This window comes from Diaphorina citri, unplaced genomic scaffold (assembly GCF_000475195.1).
Source record: "Diaphorina citri unplaced genomic scaffold, Diaci psyllid genome assembly version 1.1 scaffold27, whole genome shotgun sequence".
NCBI lineage: Eukaryota > Metazoa > Arthropoda > Insecta > Hemiptera > Psyllidae > Diaphorina > Diaphorina citri.
The window spans coordinates 4,842-25,665 of record NW_007377465.1 but is presented as its reverse complement, the minus strand read 5'-3'; the positions used below and the strand labels follow the sequence as shown (position 1 = coordinate 25,665).

Genomic DNA, 20,824 nt, shown 5'->3' with positions numbered 1-20,824 from the left:
TCGCGGGACGCCGGAGTTTTTCCGCTATATTACAGCATCATCCCCCTTTTTTTTTTTTTTTTTTAACTTGTCGACAAAACGTACGACAGAGCTTACATAAGCTAGTACTTGGACTAGGTAAGTCAGGATGTTCGGTTTGACTGTAATACTACCTACCGTATTTAAAACCTTTAAAAAATAAATGAAATTCTAACTCTACCTAGCTATGTATGCATAATAGAAATGTATTTTAAAGCTTTTAGAATTAGATCAACTAATATAACAACGAACTGAATGCAAAATTTAACAAATGAAATAATAACCGCTATCTGTTTCTCACTCTTTCTTTCAATGTTTCTCTCTTTTTCTTTCTTATTGTGAAAGAGAAGAATAGATTTGAAATTGTGCTCTCTCCAAGCTCGGGGCAAAATGAGAAACGGTTATTTAGGTTTTTTGAATAAATCTTAAACTAAAGCAGATTAAACTTCTTAAAGCTAAGTGAGTGGATTCTTGCCAAATTAATTTCAATAAAGAAAATGCATTTTTACCTTCCGAAAGAAGGGCGAATGAAATTTTCTTTGGGGTAGAAAAAAAAACCGTGAGTTGAAAAATGTTTTTAATCTAATTCCAGCTTGAACAATTCCAAAGGGTTCTTGAATATTTTTTACAGCAGTGGATTTTAAATTAAAAAGAATATATTAATAAAATTTGAATAGCATTATTAAAACTGTCCTCTCTTCTTGTAAGGTACCATAGTGTAAGAGACAAACAAATATTGAAGTTTTTGTTTCTTTTTAATAAGTGCCGATGTTTTCTAAATAAAATAATATACCTACCTAATAACTTAGGTATTGAGTTTTGGTATTCTCCCAGCTTTCACTCGTAGTGGTTTCTAGTTCTAGCTTTCTAATTGTTTTGTCTCACATATTCAACATCCCCTTCCCTTTGATTTTGGCTTGTCTGATGCTTTGTTAGTGATGCAATTTAAAAGTTGTTGTTGCTCCCGGTTCCTCATTTGGCAAGTTTGTGTGGAATGTGAATATGCAACTTGTTCTCAACAACCAACAATTTTTTGATAGTGACAGAAACATTTTTTTTTTTTTTTTTTTTTTTCATTTTTGCAGACAAATTTTATTACAAAGTTTCAAGTTCTGTTTGTACAGTGGAAAGCTAAGGATGACAGAATTCTCTCGTTAGTTTTTAGGTATGCTACTGTCATTTTTTTCTACCACAAAAAGTTTTTAGTTGTCTCTTTAATCTCTTTTTTTTTCTGCACCAGTTTTATAGGGATATATACATGCATATTTAGTAGATATTTGTGTTATCTACAGTCCCTACTTACTTTGTCGCCTTTTGATTTTTTTTTTTTTTTTTTTTTTTTTTTTTTTTTTCCTCCCTTAAAAAGTAGCTACTCTCTCTGTTCATGAAATGACCTATATATTTTTCCATTTTTCTTTGTTCTTGGAAAATCAATACATAATTACTTGTATTCTCTTTTTATAGAGGGATAGCAGTTCTAGAAGACATGAAAATATTTTAGGCAAATTTAAAACACACACAACACACACAAATGTATAAGAAGCAACGTAAAATAACATGGACAGTAGTGATTATGTTACCACGGCTAAGAGAGAAGAGAGATATAGACCGTTTGGTTATAGAACAAAGGCTGGGGGACAGGTTTCTAATACTACAAACAAAACATATCAAAGGCCTGAAAAAGGAAGCTGATTTAAGGGGCATTTTACAAAGAAAATAGCGTTAAGGAAACAAAATTAGGTACGTTGTCATTAAATTTGTTCTTTTAATTAATATCAAAGTGATCTTTAATTCTAATTTATTATGATCTAGACTCTAGTGGGTAGTGGGTAGGTATGTTAAAATTAAAAAAATTCATACCATTTTATAATTTAGTGGATGTGTCAAATTTTCCGAGTTTAGTGAATGTGTTAATATAAAATCCAAACTAGTGTATACCACTTACTCAAGAATGAGTTTTTATTAGACGAATAGGATTGATTATTATTTATTAATTTATGCGTTATGGAAATAATGTGGAAAAGTTTAAAAGAAAGGAGAAGAATACTCAAAGTATTAGAAAAATAAAAAATTTAAAATGGTTAGAAGAAATATTCAAATGAAATGGTTCAAATTTGATATGGTTAGAAGAAATATTGAAGTACATAATAAATAAAATTATAGAAGCAGGAAAAATACCAGAAATAATGAAGATCATAACAATTACACCTGTATATAAGAAAGGAAAAAAGAATGAGTACCAAAATTACAGACCCATTGGAGTTTTATCTTGTATAGAGAAAATATTAGAAAAACATATAAACAATGAATTAACTCAGTACATAGAAGATAATGCAATTTTACATGAGAATCAACATGGTTTTAGGATAGGAAAAAGCACAACAACATTACTTAACAAATTTACAGAAGATATAAATGTAGCACTAAATGAAAATAAGTATTGTGTGACATCATCATTAGATTTAAAAAAAGCTTATGACACAATTAATCATGAGAAAATGATAGAAGTTTTAGATAAAATACTAGAAAGTGAAACAAAAACATTGTTCGAAAATTTCTTCCATGAACGATATCAATTAGTCAAGATTGGGAAGGAATATAGTAATAAAATCAAAGTAACATGTGGACTAATACAAGGAGCCATAATTTCACCTATCCTTTTTAATCTGTATGTAAAAGATATACATGATATTGGATTAAAAACCAATATTTTACAATACGCTGATGATACTTTGTTATATTGCATTAGTGAAGATTTATACGAAGCCAATAGCAAGATTCAAAATGATTTAGACAGAATAATAATTTGGTTATCTCAAAAAGATATTTTTATAAACAAAGAAAAAACAATTTCGATCGTATTCGAAAATCCCATGACAACACGATTCAGACCAAGAAATGAAACTGTTCTAAAAATTCATGAAAACAAATGTATTGATGACAAAAGAAACAATATGTTATGCAATTGCAATATAATTAAACAAGAAACTTCTATAAAATATCTTGGTGTACATTTGGATAAAAACATGAAATGGAAAACACAAACCCAATACATCAGAAACAAATTGAATTCAGTAATGTATCAAATGAAGCATATAGAAAAAGTTTTACCACTAACAACGAAATGCATGATATATAAAACTTTATGTGAATCTATATTAAGATATGCCATTGAAAGTTATGGATACACCTCAGAAGAAAATTTAAAGCCTATAAAATCAATGCATAAAAGAATACTCAAAGCAACATTATATCCTTTTACAACAAAAGAAAAACGAGAGGAAAAAATGAAATTCTATAGAATACTGAATTTCCAAAACTTGCATAAATTTGTAATGATTAGTAAACACTATTATGAAGACATACATAGAATAATATATGAAAATCCATACAATACAAGAAATACACAATACATAACACCTAATACAAGAAATAACTATGGCAAAACTACAATAAAATATCAAGTACCGAACTTGATAAATACATTACCAAATGAACTGAGAAATATAGATAATAAAAACAAAATGAAATTGGAGATACAAAAACACCTTTTAGAAACGAACAATGAAATTTGACATAATCAAGAAGTAGAGGAAGTAGAAGAAAATGAACAAATCATGATATGATATAAGAAACTAAAATGTTCCTGAAAAGTACAAATATTATGTACTTATATAGGAACACGATGAAATTTGTGAAGAAACTTATAGACAGGAAAGATTGGTCAATTAGCATTGAACCAATCCGTTTGGTTATAGAACAAAGGCTGGGGGACAGGTTTCTAATACTACAAACAAAACATATCAAAGGCCTGAAAAAGGAAGCTGATTTAAGGGGCATTTTACAAAGAAAATAGCGTTAAGAAAACAAAATTAGGTACGTTGTTATTCAATTTGTTATTTTAATTAATATCAAAGTGATCTTTAATTCTTTAATTTAGTGGATGTGTCAAATTTTCCAAGTTTAGTGAATGTGTTAATATAAAATACAAACTAGTGTGTACCACTTACTCAAGAATGAGTTTTTATTAGACGAATCAGATTGATTATTATTTATTAATTTATGCTTTTGTGTGTTATCGAAATAATGTGGAAAAGTTTAAAAGAAAGGAGAAGAATACTCTGATAATGATAACATGATTACACAGAGATTTAGAAATAATTTAACATTCATTAAACAAGTTTTAGTTCCCAAAGTTGAGCAGTTAGAACAAAGGCAAATAATTTCAAATATTATGTACTTTCCTGAAAAGTACAAATATTATGTACTTATATAGGAACACGATGAAATTTGTGAAGAAATTGAATAAACCTTATTATTATTATTATTATTATTATTACACAGAGATTTAGAAATAATTTAACATTCATTAAACAAGTTTTAGTTCCCAAAGTTGAGCAGTTAGAACAAAGGCAAATAATTTAGAAACTGCTGTCTGGCATATTTGAAGCTTTTCGAATGACTCTCAACTTTTCTCCTCTCCGAAAGATAATGTTCATGAAAACTGTTTGTTTTAAATTAAATATCTCTGTAACCTCTACCTTGTATTCTCAACATTTTGTTTAGGTGTTATACACAATTTAATTATAAACCCGTGTATTTACATAAAACCCAATGCTCGTGGATTTGAATTTGCATTTGTTTATTCTATGATTTAAACGTTTCAGATGAATCAAGTATCTAATTATGATTTTATTTTATTCCTTCTAATAATCAAGTGGATCAAGTTCATTTGTTACTTTTCTTTTTGACTAACTGCCTGTGAAAAGCCCCCCAGTTTGGTTAGTATAATAGGACATACAATAAAAGTTTACATTAAGGTTAAATGTGTCATGCTTATGCGAAAGAAGTGAGTGTTAAGGTCATGTATTTCATTGCTAGTAGGTATTAGGGGCCTAGGAATCTTTTGAAGAACTAAAAGGAATATTATACCTCTATACCACTTTTCTTGTAAGTTGTACACCATTGTTAAAATAAAAAGTTCAAAGTATTTTTTTTTTCTTTAATATTCAAAATAAATAATTGTAAATTAAAGTAAGAAAAACACAAAAAAGTAAATGCTTTAAAGAGAAAAAGAGCATTTTAACAGAAAAAGCCCATAGTGTGTGTGGTGTGTGTCTGATCCAAGAATTTAAACCATACCTAACGTGTATAAGTTAAAACTTAAAACGTTACTTGAACAGATATGTGTGTAATAATACTGTAATATGTTCGAGTATGTGATATAAGAATCGGTACTTCAGAAGTGATAGTAGGTATGTTTATCAATTTATCATAATAAATGAGTGGCCAAAGGGGGTTTTATCACCTGCTTAGGTATTCTCTACCTAATTTAAGGAACAATGGTAACTTGGTAAGTAATGAGTAACGTAGTCCAATATATGTATTTGTGTGCTCAGTTGGTATTCGAACCCGAGATCTCTGGCCCACTGGGTAAAGACATTTTCGATGTGGGTTGGGTGAAAACTTGGTGGATTGAGTTCTGTACTTCAGAAGTGATAGTATGTTTATCAATTTATCATAATAAATGAGTGGCCACAGGGGGTTTTATCACCTGCTTAGGTATTCTCTACCTAATTTAAGGAACAATGGTAACTTGGTAAGTAATGAGTGACGTAGTCCAATATATTTGTGTGCTTAGTTGGTATTCGAACCCGAGATCTCTGGCCCACTGGGTAAAGACATTTTCGATGTGGGTTGGGTGAAAACTTGGTGGATTGAGTTCTGCGTTAATGCTTTATTTCTGCCTCTAATTAGTTCTGTCCCAATTCCCAGCAATTTCCGCTTCAAATCCGACGTAAACACTGTTCAGACATTTAATGTGTTTGTGCAAAATGACTCGTACAGTTCATTTGATCATGTTCCTTGTCTGTGTTGTTGTTTGGTCAAACTAGAATAGACGTTGAAAATGTTGAAATGTTCGACTTGTACAAGCCACTTTACCCAAATCACGTAAAATGAATTAAACGAAACAGTCCATGCTCCATGCAAAACTAAAATGAACAAGATTATTATGTTTTGGATTCATCTTTTTCATTTTATGTGAATCCTTTTCACCCCTGCTAAACTAGAGCATTTTATTTCTAGATCACATTCAAGAGGCTTAGATATTCGGCAATCGCTAGCATTACCTGCACATCTCAAAGCCACTTCCCCCTCGCCCAGACTTTCCCCCCGCTTTATCATCTATGTAGGCAATGTTCGGAACACCCTTTGACCACATGAACCTTAAATCCTCCCTCTCTCAAATGACAAAAAACAAACCGAGGTACAAACCTATGTAATCTGGATTAATTTCGTAGCTGGGTGGCATAAAGTCGTTCTTTGGAACGCCAATGAAGTTTTTGTCATGTGGTCAGGGGGTATACCGTCCAGAAGTATTCTTGTGTTATCTGTGTTCCCGTGAATCTATCTATGAACTGAGCTTACATAAGCTAGTACTTGGACTAGGTAAGTCAGGATGTTCGGTTTGACTGTAATACTACCTACCGTATTTAAAACCTTTAAAAAATAAATGAAATTCTAACTCTACCTAGCTATGTATGCATAATAGAAATGTATTTTAAAGCTTTTAGAATTAGATCAACTAATATAACAACGAACTGAATGCAAAATTTAACAAATGAAATAATAACCGCTATCTGTTTCTCACTCTTTCTTTCAATGTTTCTCTCTTTTTCTTTCTTATTGTGAAAGAGAAGAATAGATTTGAAATTGTGCTCTCTCCAAGCTCGGGGCAAAATGAGAAACGGTTATTTAGGTTTTTTGAATAAATCTTAAACTAAAGCAGATTAAACTTCTTAAAGCTAAGTGAGTGGATTCTTGCCAAATTAATTTCAATAAAGAAAATGCATTTTTACCTTCCGAAAGAAGGGCGAATGAAATTTTCTTTGGGGTAGAAAAAAAAACCGTGAGTTGAAAAATGTTTTTAATCTAATTCCAGCTTGAACAATTCCAAAGGGTTCTTGAATATTTTTTACAGCAGTGGATTTTAAATTAAAAAGAATATATTAATAAAATTTGAATAGCATTATTAAAACTGTCCTCTCTTCTTGTAAGGTACCATAGTGTAAGAGACAAACAAATATTGAAGTTTTTGTTTCTTTTTAATAAGTGCCGATGTTTTCTAAATAAAATAATATACCTACCCAGACTTTTCCCCCGCTTTGTCATCTATGTAGGCAATGTTCGGAACACCCTTTGACCACATGAACCTTAAATCCTCCCTCTCTCAAATGACAAAAAATAAACCGAGGTACAAACCTATGTAATCTGGATTAATTTCGTAGCTGGGTGGCATAAAGTCGTTCTTTGGAACGGCAATGAAGTTTTTGTCATGTGGTCAGGGGGTATACCGTCCAGAAGTATTCTTGTGTTATCTGTGTTCCCGTGAATCTATCTATGAACTTGTACCTATATAATTTTCCATTGTCAATTTATCATTTTGTATGTTTCTTATAGACAGCAAATCTTGTGTCCTCCTGCCAGCGCATGTATCGCTTTGACAGTCACTTCATCGGCCTTTACCTACCTTTCTTTTATTTATTTTCCGTTTATACTTTCCATTTCCCCCCTTTTTTTAATCCAAATTAATATTAGGTACCTATCTAAGGTACCCACAATATAGTAAAGCCCTTGAAGTTGGTCATACCCGTATTTTATGAGCGATCTACCTCGCCTCTTAAACAATAATAGAGGTTTGAATATTAAAGAAAAAAAAAATACTTTGAACTTTTTATTTTAACAATGGTGTACAACTTACAAGAAAAGTGGTATAGAGGTATAAAATTCCTTTTAGTTCTTCTTCAAAAGATTCCTAGGCCCCTAATACCTACTAGCAATGAAATACATGACCTTAACACTCACTTCTTTCGCATAAGCATGACACATTTAACCTTAATGTAAACTTTTATTGTATGTCCTATTATACTAACCAAACTGGGGGGCTTTTCACAGGCAGTTAGTCAAAAAGAAAAGTAACAAATGAACTTGATCCACTTGATTATTAGAAGGAATAAAATAAAATCATAATTAGATACTTGATTCATCTGAAACGTTTAAATCATAGAATAAACAAATGCAAATTCAAATCCACGAGCATTGGGTTTTATGTAAATACACGGGTTTATAATTAAATTGTGTATAACACCTAAACAAAATGTTGAGAATACAAGGTAGAGGTTACAGAGATATTTAATTTAAAACAAACAGTTTTCATGAACATTATCTTTCGGAGAGGAGAAAAGTTGAGAGTCATTCGAAAAGCTTCAAATATGCCAGACAGCAGTTTCTAAATTATTTGCCTTTGTTCTAACTGCTCAACTTTGGGAACTAAAACTTGTTTAATGAATGTTAAATTATTTCTAAATCTCTGTGTAATCATGTTATCATTATCAGAGTATTCTTCTCCTTTCTTTTAAACTTTTCCACATTAATCTTCTAGAACTGCTATCCCTCTATATACTTGTGTGTCTCCTTTACCTGTAGACGTTTGTGATTGGGTTAGAGCTAGGAGCTAGGGGTTTACTGAAAGTCCTCTGCGACCGATCAATGCTAGATTTAAAAGAACAGTTCCCAATAGAACACTGAACTTTCAAAATCAACTTGCTGAATAAATATTCTTGCAAGAATAGATAACTCAAGTTAGTGTGTACTCTACCCCAGAATGTCGTAAAAATTAACGAACTACATAGTGAAATTCAATCGGTTACAAAAAGCAAGCAGCATTTTTTCAAGTGTAGAAATCCCTTTGCCATTTTCCTCCTCAATATTGACTTCTCTTACCTCCTACGAAGGGAAATTCACCCATTGATATCTTTGATATGAATAATTATTGTGTCCTGATGAAAATAGAAGGGAGCAAATGTTTACGTCTAGGATGAAAGAGTACAAAATTTTGATGACAACGTCAGGACATGACAAAAGTTATGTGAAAGGGAGGAGGGAGCGAATGAAATTCCCCGTAAAGCTTCCCACATGAAAGGTATATAGTTTGATATGAATAATTATTGTGTCCTGGTGAAAATAGCAGGGAGCAAATGTTTACGTCTAGGATGAAAGAGTACAACGTCAGGACATGACAAAAGTTATGTGAAAGGGAGGAGGGAGCGAATGAAATTCCCCGTAAAGCTTCCCACATGAAAGGTATATAAACTTTTTCGATTTTAATTCATATTTTGTCAAAGGTTTGAATTAATTACCTATCAAAATATTTTCCAAACATAAAAAAGAACATTTTGTTTTCATGTGGTTTAGTGGGGGAAGGTGAGGCAGGCAGGGAGTATATACCGTGATGAGGTACCAACTTCAGACCGACCAGCGACTGGGGAAACTTTATCTCATCCAAAACATTGGAGAAAAATTAAGTACCATTACCCCTATAGTATCTTTTTTTTTTAGAAAGGAAATAATATCATTTTATCAATGATTTGGGAAGTGTTCTGAAAGTTTGAATATGACATGCGGTGCTGTTGCGCGGAGAAAAATTAAGTACCATACCCCTATAGTATCTTTTTTTTTTTAGAAAGGAAATAATATCATTTTATCAATGATTTGGGAAGTGTTCTGAAAGTTTGAATATGACATGCGGTGCTGTTGCGTAGGTACACCTAGATATCTCATCCTGATTACCCTTGAATTAATTTAATTTTCACTATAGGAAATACATTTCTAGATTTTTCAAAATAATTCTGAACCCTATTTCTACATTTTTTCTACTCTACAACAGGATTGATTTTGATAAATGTAGAATGAAGAGTTACAGAGTACCATGGAGAGTATGTATCCACTATCCAGAGAGGATTCCAGGCTAATTCCCGATTAGCTGTGTTCAGATATTGAACAGCCCCCCTTACCAATCATCCCTCTATCGAAAAAAATAATTGTTTTCCCTTCCCTTCATCCCCCAGAGATAATCGTATTTTTTGCTTGGCATAATAATGTATGATGAGAATTGTAATGCCGGACTATGTCAATAAATAAAATGAGATATGTTCACCCTCCCTATTTTTTAGCTCGCAAATTTGAAAATTAGCCCGTGGGCACTTTGTGTTGTGTTCAAAGGGATACATGCTAAACGACTAACCTCTCCAGCCTTTACGTGTATGTTTATTTAATGACCAATAAATAAACAGCAACATAGGTATAGGTATACCTTATAATGTGACAAAGTAGAGTAGGCATTACATAGATAATAATTAGGACAGTACCAATACCTAGGGAATGGGAAAGTTTTTAGACATCACTACAGGAAAATTCATCTGATTAGGTGATTAGTTTCAAAGAGCCTGAGCTAACATTTTATAGTGTCTAACGAGATCTACTGTTAAAGTTTCCAACTAGAAAAAAAAATCTTTCTTTTAACCGTCAGCCTTGGTTGGCTTTGGAGCTTTAAAAACTAAATCCTCCCCCACCCTTTAATATGAATTAACTAGAAAGTATCCAATTTTATACAATGTTGTTGAGTCAAAGGGATCAGTAGTGGAAGCATGCAAAACAATAATGAAATTATAATATGTAATGTAAAGTTCGAGTGTAAATATTTGAGAATGCAAAGTTTACAAATGAAAATAATGCACCATGTGATTATTAGGTTTGATTGAATAATCTCTGCAGATTTCACTATTAGGTACACCCTCCCCATTTCAGTTTTTTTTTATATATATATAACTTTTTTTTCCTCCGTTGATTTCCAGTTTCCCTAATCATATTGATGTTGTAGCTAACTAACTTGATGGTGCACTCCTACTTCCATTCATGAGATAAAATAAAGGTAATGTAAATAACAAAGTAAAACGAAAAAATGTCTAGTTGACAAGTCACATTAGTTATTCATCTAATTATGATGTCATGTCGCATGTTGGCACGAGCATGTCGTATGCCGGTAATGATACGCTTTCGTCAGGTAAATATCTGGAATGTCTACAATGGTCAGAATGTCTACACTGAATGTAATTTTCCCTACGAGGAAATGTTCCATACAAATGGCCTTTTAGCACGACAGCAAAATTCTCACACAAATGTTATGATGATGACTTTAAAAATAATGCTGATAGTTTTTATGTTAGATAAAAAGGTCACGATAACCTTTCAGTTATTTTTCAGCGACCTTTATAACGTAAAGAAGTTGGTGTTGCAAACATAGTGAAGCCTTTTAGTCTAGTGAAGTTAGGTATTAGGTATTTTATATATTTTATGTACTCGTATGTACATAAAAGACGGCAAATGCCGCCAGTATTATCTTCTCATCCTAAATGCCAGCTCTGCACTAGGGTAGTAATCATTTGGTGTACGTACCTATTGGGTTTGGTAAGATATATTGTCTTTCCTCCCACAAATGGCCTTTTAGCACGACAACAAAATTCTCACACAAATGTTATGATGACTTTGAAAATAATGCTGATAGTTTTTATGTTAGATAAAAAGGTCACGATAACCTTTCAGTTATTTTTCAGCGACCTTTATAACGTAAAGAAGTTGGTGTTGCAAACATAGTGAAGCCTTTTAGTCTAGTGAAGTTAGGTATTAGGTATTTTATATATTTTATGTACTCGTATGTACATAAAAGACGGCAAATGCCGCCAGTATTATCTTCTCATCCTAAATGCCAGCTCTGCACTAGGGTAGTAATCATTTGGTGTACGTACCTATTGGGTTTGGTAAGATATATTGTCTTTCCTCCCTTCTATTATCTACCCAATTCCCTCGAAAAAATAAGGAAATATAACGGTATGTACATGTACCTTTTTTTTTCTTTCGGTTTATCCGCTACCCTTTCTCTTATTTTTCTCTAAAAGACTATTCCTCCACTTTTTTTCGTGCCATTGAAGAGAAATTAAAATGGCTTTCTAAAGTTTAACACAAAGAAAGCGAACTACTTTTCTCCCAATGATGAAAACAATAATGAAGTTTTTTTTCTTAATGACAATGTTCTTTGGAAAGAATAAATTTATAAAATAGATACTTGAGAAATAAAAGAACTTGAGATCATTGCTTTCACGTGCCTTTTTTTTCTTTCGGTTTATCCGCTACCCTTTCTCTTATTTTTCTCTAAAAGACTATTCCTCCACTTTTTTTTCGTACCATTGAAAAGAAATTAAAATGGCTTTCTAAAGTTTAACACAAAGAAAGCGAACTACTTTTCTTCCAATGATGAAAACAATAATGAAGTTTTTTTCTTAATGACAATGTTCTTTGGAAAGAATAAATTTATAAAATAGATACTTGAGAAATAAAAGAACTTGAGATCATTGCTTTCTACCTAAACAATAGTCTTTCTTTCACAGAGCAAATAAATAATGTCCAGAGATATAGATCGGCAAAAAATACGGATAGGTAGGTAGGTACTTCAGCCCTGCCCTCTAATTCTGGTATGTTCTGAATCTGTGAGTGTGCTTGCTCCGGAAAAAAACACCGTTCCTCATTTGCCGAAGAGAAACGAGATCAAGGAAAATCAAGTAGAAAAATAGCTCCTTCCTTCTCCAGCTCCCACTGAACAAATAGATCAAGTTGACTGAAAATGTCTTTCTTTCACAGAGCAAATAAATAATGTCCAGAGATATAGATCGGCAAAAAAATACGGATAGGTAGGTAGGTACTTCAGCCCTGCCCTCTAATTCTGGTATGTTCTGAATCTATGAGTGTGCTTGCTCCGGGAAAAACACCGTTCCTCATTTGGCGAGGAGAAACGAGATCAAGGAAAATCAAGTAGAAAAATAGCTCCTTCCTTCTCCAGCTCCCACTGAACAAATAGATCAAGTTGACTGAAAATCATTTTTTCTCAATTATTTGTTAGGTTTATATTAGACATCCTATGTATTAACATTATTCTTACCGTTTCTATTATTACTGGATACTAGGTATTTGTGTTTTTCTACTCCGACTCGAGTTTCCCATGAAGATGCCTATAAGATAGGCGAAACTCGAGTCGGAGTAGAAAAACACAAATACCTAGTATCCAGTAATAATAGAAACGGTAAGAATAATTTTTTCTCAAAGTAAGCATGTTTGAAGATTGACAGCACTAAGTGAACAATACAAAGTACAGCAACGAAAATATCCCAGCTTGATAATTTAGTACCACAGTAAGAACACAAGTGGGAAAAGAGAATGATGAGGAGTAGAAACAAAGAGAATACAAGTAATTATGTATTGATTTTCCAAGAACAAAGAAAAATGGAAAAATATATAGGTCATTTCATGAACAGAGAGAGTAAGCAGGAAACAGAAAAAAACCTGTGCACAGCATTCTATTCTAGTCTGTCTAATGCTGTAGTGAGCGATATATTTTACAATGTCGGAAATTGTAGATTCAATATTGTATATGATTGAATGAAAATAGTGCCAACGTATTGTGTATGAGAAAATATATAGGGGGACTCAAACATCTACACTGTTGCCTCACAATAGGATCAATTGACTTGGACTCTAGCTTTCCCAACTCTCATGATTGAGTCAGCCTGTATAAACGGTTGAACTTTAAACGAATGTGTTGGAAGCTACTGAGTTTCCGTTGATTTTACATTTATAAGCTCAAACATCTACACTGTTGCCTCACAATAGGATCAAATGACTTGGACTCTAGCTTTCCCAATTCTCATGATTGAGTCAGCCTGTATAAACGGTTGAACTTTAAACGAATGTGTTGGAAGCTACTGAGTTTCCGTTGATTTTACATTTATAGTTGAATAGCTTCATATATGTATTTGTATTCATGAAAATAACAAAAAGGACAGGAGAGAGGATAAAGCTAAGAGGAATTTGACCATGTAAAAATGTCTGATCCTCAATCTTCCTAGTCTATTGATTACAGTCGAAAACAGGAGAACAGAATACTGAATGGAAGAAAGATATTTTTTATGATCGCCGTACAACTTTATGTGTATGCAACACGCCGGTTATATTTAGTGGATGTGCTGAAACACTTCTATCTTAAACGAGGAAAATATTTCAGTTACGTGTAGGTATATTCGGTGAAAAATATTGCAGCAAGGTTGTTTTATATTGGAGTAAAAAAATGTATCTACCTGTCCAAATGACAAGGTAGGTAGATACAGGTTAAGTGAATACTCGCACCTATACATAAACAAACCCCGTAAAAAAAAAAAAAAAAAAAAAGGAAATTAAATTTAATAATAAAAAAAAGTTAAAAAAATCTGGGCTATGATGGAGGTAAAAATCACCATGCTATCTTCGCCCACTATCAGAAAGTGTGAATATTTCGAAAAATTGATAATGGGAAACTACAGTGTGTGAGAGAAATTCTTTCAATGGGCCATGTTTCACACTACAAGGACCCCAAACTTGCTGATGAAATCTCACCATTTCAGTGTTTCAGTTTTTTCCCTACGTGTTGTGCTTTTCAGAATACTATCAAAAATATATGTGTGTCGAAAATCAAATTACATTATACCTACGTCCGAAATCGCATCGGAAAATGTTTTTACTCTTGAATGTACACCTACTCGTATGTATTATTTTTTTTTTAACAATAGGTACCTATATGAAGTATGTACCTACTTTTTTATGCCTCAAACGACCTTAGTTGTACGTTGTGATAACAACAAAAATATGATTTCACACTACAAGTAAACACTAAAGGAGAGGCAAAACGGTAAGATCCAAGCATGAGAGGAAAAACGACGCAACTCACATTTAGATCTATGCGAGCAGCGTCCATTTCCTTTCCAGATATTTCAAAAACTGCCAAGCTGCCATTCAAACCAACAAACAATCACAAACACACGAAAAAGCTGTGCAATGCTACGTGATAAGCATCAAACTGATTGAGAAAGTAACAAACTGGTAAACATGCTGTTCAACACTACGCTACGTCCCCATCACACTACAAACACAGCACATTACACACTCATAAACTTAAACCCTTAATCTCTGTATTATTGATGATAAACCTAGTGAATGCTGGAAGCATGTTTTAATGATTTGCTTCGTAATAAATACTCGTATGTAGTATGATATCAGCATAATTGGGCGTACATTATTTATACTGTTTTTAGTGCTATAAAGTCTCAAAATGGATTACGAGTATTAAAATAAATTTTGATCATTACTTGAGAAGAAAACTTTCAATTGCTATCGAGAAGACATAAAGGATAAATAAAATAGAATGATCCTTGATTCTTGGAAACATGCTTGCTTGCCTCTGATTTCAGCAATTTCATTCAGCGTAAAATTGCTATCAAACAGTTCGTACGTAGAATTCCGAACCTTATCATCTATTGAAACTCAAACTATTCTTAGATCTTTTTCTCTTTCTTACTATGTGTTCTTCCATGTCTCTTTCATTATTTGATTGAGTAAAATACTTTGATTCTCAAGTAATGATCAAAATTTATTTTAATACTCGTAATCCATTTTGAGACTTTATAGCACTAAAAACAGTATAAATAATGTACGCCAATTATGCTGATATCATACTACATACGAGTATTTATTACGAAGCAAATCATTAAAACATGCTTCCAGTATTCACTAGGTTTATCATCAATAATACAGAGATTAAGGATTTAAGTTTATGAGTGTGTAATGTGCTGTGTTTGTAGTGTGATGGGGACGTAGCGTAGTGTTGAACAGCATGTTTACCAGTTTGTTACTTTCTCAATCAGTTTGATGCTTATCACGTAGCATTGCACAGCTTTTTCGTGTGTTTGTGATTGTTGGTTTGAATGGCAGCTTGGTAATTTTTGAAATATCTGGAAAGAAAATGGACGCTGCTCGCATAGATCTAAATGTGAGTTGCGTCGTTTTTCCTCTCGAGCTAGTATCGGATTTGGCACTATTATGCATTATGATTGGTAGAGTTTTGAGTCCTCACCGTTTCTGAGTGGCGCATTCAGGTACCCAGTAACCCAGTTTGAAGGAATAAAGGTTTATTTGTACAAATTTATGGTCACGGGATCAACACACGTTGTTGGCTCAAAATATGCTACTTTGACCACCTTAATACAACCTGTTGACTCACCGCGGTGTCCTGTGCATGGATAACATAATTTGATGTTACTTTAAGCTTCCGTTGTGTTTGTGTACTAATCTTCCCACGACCTCAAGCTTCCTCTAAGGTCCGGATTTCCATGGGAGACATTTTTTCTTTGAAGATAGAGAGAGAGAGAGAGAGAGAGAGAGAGAGAGAGAGAGAGAAAGAAAGAGAAAGAAGTATAATAGGGATTTAAGTAGGTAACTCTATGCCTTCTCCATCCCTAGGATGTACAAAGGAGTGCCAAAAGTGAGCCTAATGGCACAAGAACCCGTTCCCCATATCCGGACCTATCTCTTTTGACATGTGTGAACTAACCCCCACGACCTCAAGCTTCCTCTAAGGTCCGGATTTCCATGGGAGACATTTTTTCTTTGAAGATAGAGAGAGAGAGAGAAAGAGAAAGAAGTATAATAGGGATTTAAGTAGGTAACTCTATGCCTTCTCCATCCCTACGAGTACAAAGGAGTGCCAAAAGTGAGCCTAATGGCACAAGAACCCGTTCCCCATATCCGGACCTATCTCTTTTGACATGTGTGAACTAACGTAAATGCTTCTTAGGCCATCGTTAATTTGAATTTGATTTTTCAGTTGCCCTAACCCAAATCAATACGAGGTCCCAGCCTCCTAGTTATGCTAGCGCGGGTTCGACCCCCGCAGCCTGAAATACTCACTTCATTGATGTTGCTATTTAGTTTAATTTGGCCTCTTTTAAAAAATAAAACTGTCCATTTAACTGAAGTCCTTAAATGAATCTCAGGATCCAATATAGGTACTTACATTTTGCACACATACATGTGTAACATACTTATTATTAAAAATATATTTTTCATTGCTAACTTTTCGCATACATAACCTGTACCTACATACCTATGGGTATTATCTTTTTTTCTTTACTTGAAAACAAATCTAGTTTATAGTAAGTATATGTAGAAGAGTTGGAAAAAAGAAAAAAATCCAGAAAAGTTTCATTTCTCTAAGTGCTTTACAATGTTGCAAAATGTTACATTTTAGTCATTTAAATCTGAAAAAAAAAAATCTAAAAGTAATGCAATGTTTGAAATTCTTTCTTTTTTTCCGAGGATTTTTTTTTTTCTCCCATTTTTTCTTCATTTATTTAGTTGAGAGTTTTCAATGCTCTTATATTTCCTTCACAAGCTCGTTGAAGCAGAAAAGTACCTACTGTTTTGGCTTTGTGATATCTAATTAGTGGAAGCTATTCCACCAATTTAACCTCAAGCCTCGAGACTTCAGCTTTAGTTTCATGGCACTGAGTTGAGTTTTCTCAAAGTGATAACTAAAATCTAGATGAGTAACTAAAGTAATAATTTATTTAGGATCAAGTCCCATTATGCTAACAGAAATACAGAGCACCTTTTCATTAGTGGATTGTATGGGCGAACAAAGAAGAATCAATCAAATAAAAAGTATCCAATTTTTATACAATGTTGTTGAGTCAAAGGGATCAGTAGTGGAAGCATGCAAAACAATAATGAAATTATAATACGTAATGTAAAGTTCGAGTGTAAATATTTGAGAATGCAAAGTTTACAAATGAAAATAAAATGAAAATGCACCATGTGATTATTAGGTTTGATTGAATAATCTCTGCAGATTTCACTATTAGGTACACCCTCCCCATTTCAGTTTTTTTTTTTAGGGTCGGCAAGTCGGCATTTTTCACACATACTCGAACATATTACAGTATTATTACACACATATCTATTCAAGTAACGTTTTAAGTTTTAACTTATACACGTTAGGTATGGTTTAAATTCTTGGATCAGACACACACCACACACACTATGGGTCTATAGGGCATAATATCGTATTTAACACACACCTAGCACAAATGACAGGGTGCGAATAAAATCCCTTTGACTTCACAACATAACATTTCTTTTTTCTTCTTCAAAGTGATAACTAAAATCTAGATGAGTAACTAATAATTTATTTAGGATCAAGTCCCATTATGCTAACAGAAATACAGAGCACCTTTTCATTAGTGGATTGTATGGGCGAACAAAGAAGAACCTGGAGGTTGTTTGTTTGTTTCATTAGAAAGAAAGTAGTGTATTCATCAAGGAAAGACATTTTTTTTCTTTTCCTTCAAATTTTAACGAGCAGGTTGTCCTGATGTTCAAGGAACATGGAGATTCACGCTTGAGTGCAATACCCTGTATACAGTTCAGCACTCTGTTAGTTCTACATAATTATATGTTAAAGTTAAATGATAAGTGATGAAGTATGGATAGCATGCAAAAGAATAGAAACTTAAAGTAGATAAACCTAAGAAGGGTTTGTTGGTTACGTGCAATAAGCTCAAGGTCAAGATACCATTAACAAATCGTCGGGTGACGTGCAGCTTGAAACTGAGGTCGTAGGATCAAGAGGTCGCTTTCTGGACGCTAGAAACGTCAGAGTGGTGGGTGCAGAAGTGTCCGTACAGACTGGTACAGGAGGGGTAGGAAGGCAGCCCAGTGGAGCAGACAATCCTAGACCCAGAGGCGGCGGCTACAGCAAATTAAAAAAATGGAAACGAAAAGCAGCAAATAAGAAAGAAATGCGGGCGGGGGTTTCAAAAATGCCAAATGTTTGGAAAGGAAAAGTATTGTCCTCACCTCCTACCACAACAAAACAAACAAAGAATATGATGTAAAGGAACCAAAGAATTAATTATTATCAATAATATTTCATTGGAGAATATTGTTTACTTTTTTTATCCAGATAATTAGTAACCAACAAATTTGGTCAAGATTAGCCACATGAGTAATTCATAAAGTCAAGAACCCTAGATAATTGCGATTGCACATAACTATACACTGCTATACAGGTTCATACCTATGGGAAATCTACATCAGGTTTGTAGCTTTGTATCTTGAAATCCTCTTTCTGTGTGACTTCCTACTGAGAATTAGAATCAAGAAAGATAAAAGTAAGGAAGATACACAGATAGAATGAAAGTGGATATCTAAAGAGATAAATATATATATTAGCAAAAAACTAAAAGGAAAAAGAAAGTAAAAAGGGGAATTCTTAAAAAGAAAAAAAAAAGTGTTGACACAAACCTTTCTTTGAAATAAATTTCATTCCCCTGGGATGTAATAAAGGAAAAAAGAGGTAAATAAATAAATAATGTCCTCACCTCCTACCACAACAAAACAAACAAAGAATAATAATATGATGTAAAGGAACCAAAGAATTAATTATTGTTAGAACACTTTAATAAATACAAATAAAAAAAAATATTATCAATAATATTTCATTGAAGAATATTGTATACTTTTTTTATCCAGATAATTAGTAACCAACAAATTCGGTCAAGATCAGCCACATGAGTAATTCATAAAGTCAAGAATCCTAGATGATTGCGATTGCACATAACTATACACTGCTATACAGGTTCATACCTATGGGAAATCTACATCAGGTTTGTAGCTTTGTATCTTGAAATCCTCTTTCTGTGTGACTTCCTACTGAGAATTAGAATCAAGAAAGATAAAAGTAAGGAAGATACACAGATAGAATGAAACTGGATATCTAAAGAGATAAAAATATATATTAGCAAAAAAACTAAAAGGAAAAAGAAAGTAAAAAGGGGAATTCAAAGAAAAAAAAGTGTTGACACAAACCTTTCTTTGAAATAAATTTCATTCCCCTGGGATGTAATAAAGGAAAAAAGAGGTAAATAAATAAATAATTGTAAATTAAAGTAAGAAAAACACAAAAAAGTAAATGCTTTAAAGAGAAAAAGAGCATTTTAACAGAAAAAGAAACTTACAGTGAAATTACTGTAAAAAAAAGGTTAAGTGAAGGGTAAGGTAAGTTTTCACCTGAACTCTCAAAGACACCAAGCAATCTGCATACGAGTACAAAGCATTAAACTTTTTTTTTAGCTAGATAGCATTAAAAATATTGAAAAACAATGGAAATCTTTGATTTTTCCAGCAATGACAGACATAGAATTTGGTAGGCATGAAAATTTCAATAGAAAAGAAGAAAATCGAGATCAATTGCAAAGGATTAAATATTGAAAGATTTTAGAATGAACTTTGACAAGGGTAGACGGCAAAAGGTTTGGAAAATAAATGAAATAAATGTACATACATATAAGTAACGTCTTGGTGATATAAGAAAAGAATTTTCTATTGACAGTCAACCTTTCCCTATTCCTTCCCCTAGAAAGCTTTGAAAATTTCGACAGGCGACAACAACCGTACATATAGGTACTTGTATAGAAACAGACGTTTATTTTTATCTTATCGTATATTTCGACATTTCACACAATCTCCTAACTCGTGACTGGTGTTCCAAGAGAAATATTGGATTTATAGGCCCATACTGGTACCTAGGTAGAAATATATTTAGGGGGTTGGAGGGGATTCATGATTTGGCAGATATCGTTTTGTTGTTTCGCAGAACAAGATATGCATATTGTGCATGCTGTATCACACAGCTTTCTTGTTGTGAAGAAGTCACTATCAGGAACTACTAGAAGGAAGGTATTTCCCCCAACACCCCTCCTCAAACACTCTGCTTTCTAACGTTGGAGCGGATTCATGATTTGGCAGATATCGTTTTGTTGTTTCGCAGAACAAGATGTGCATATTGTGCATGCTGTATCACACATCTTTCTTGTTGTGAAGAAGTCACTATCAGGAACTACTAGAAGGAAGGTATTTCCCCCAACACCCCTCCTCAAACACTCTGCTTTCTAATAGTTTTCTTATTTCTGTTCTTTCCATGTTTATCCCGACAATTCGGTCGGGACAAGTTTTTTGTTTTGATTTCACATGTTTTGCTTCTTTTGTTATA

General features: G+C 32.9%; 1 protein-coding gene across 3 annotated transcripts in view; it reads right to left on the bottom strand.

Annotated features, from left to right (window-relative positions):
• LOC103510443 overlaps positions 1-18,584 on the bottom strand; it is a 30,636-nt gene extending 12,052 nt beyond the window's left edge. Inside the window, exon 1 of one of the 3 annotated variants that reach the window (XM_017444673.2) lies at positions 18,347-18,584. In XM_017444673.2, the coding sequence (XP_017300162.1) occupies positions 18,347-18,349 (3 nt within the window). In that variant the 5' untranslated portion in view covers positions 18,350-18,584. The remainder of the gene's footprint in view (positions 1-18,346) is intronic. The other 2 variants (XM_026824559.1, XM_026824572.1) reach the window with 2 other exon arrangements.
• Between the last annotated feature and the right edge of the window lie 2,240 nt (positions 18,585-20,824).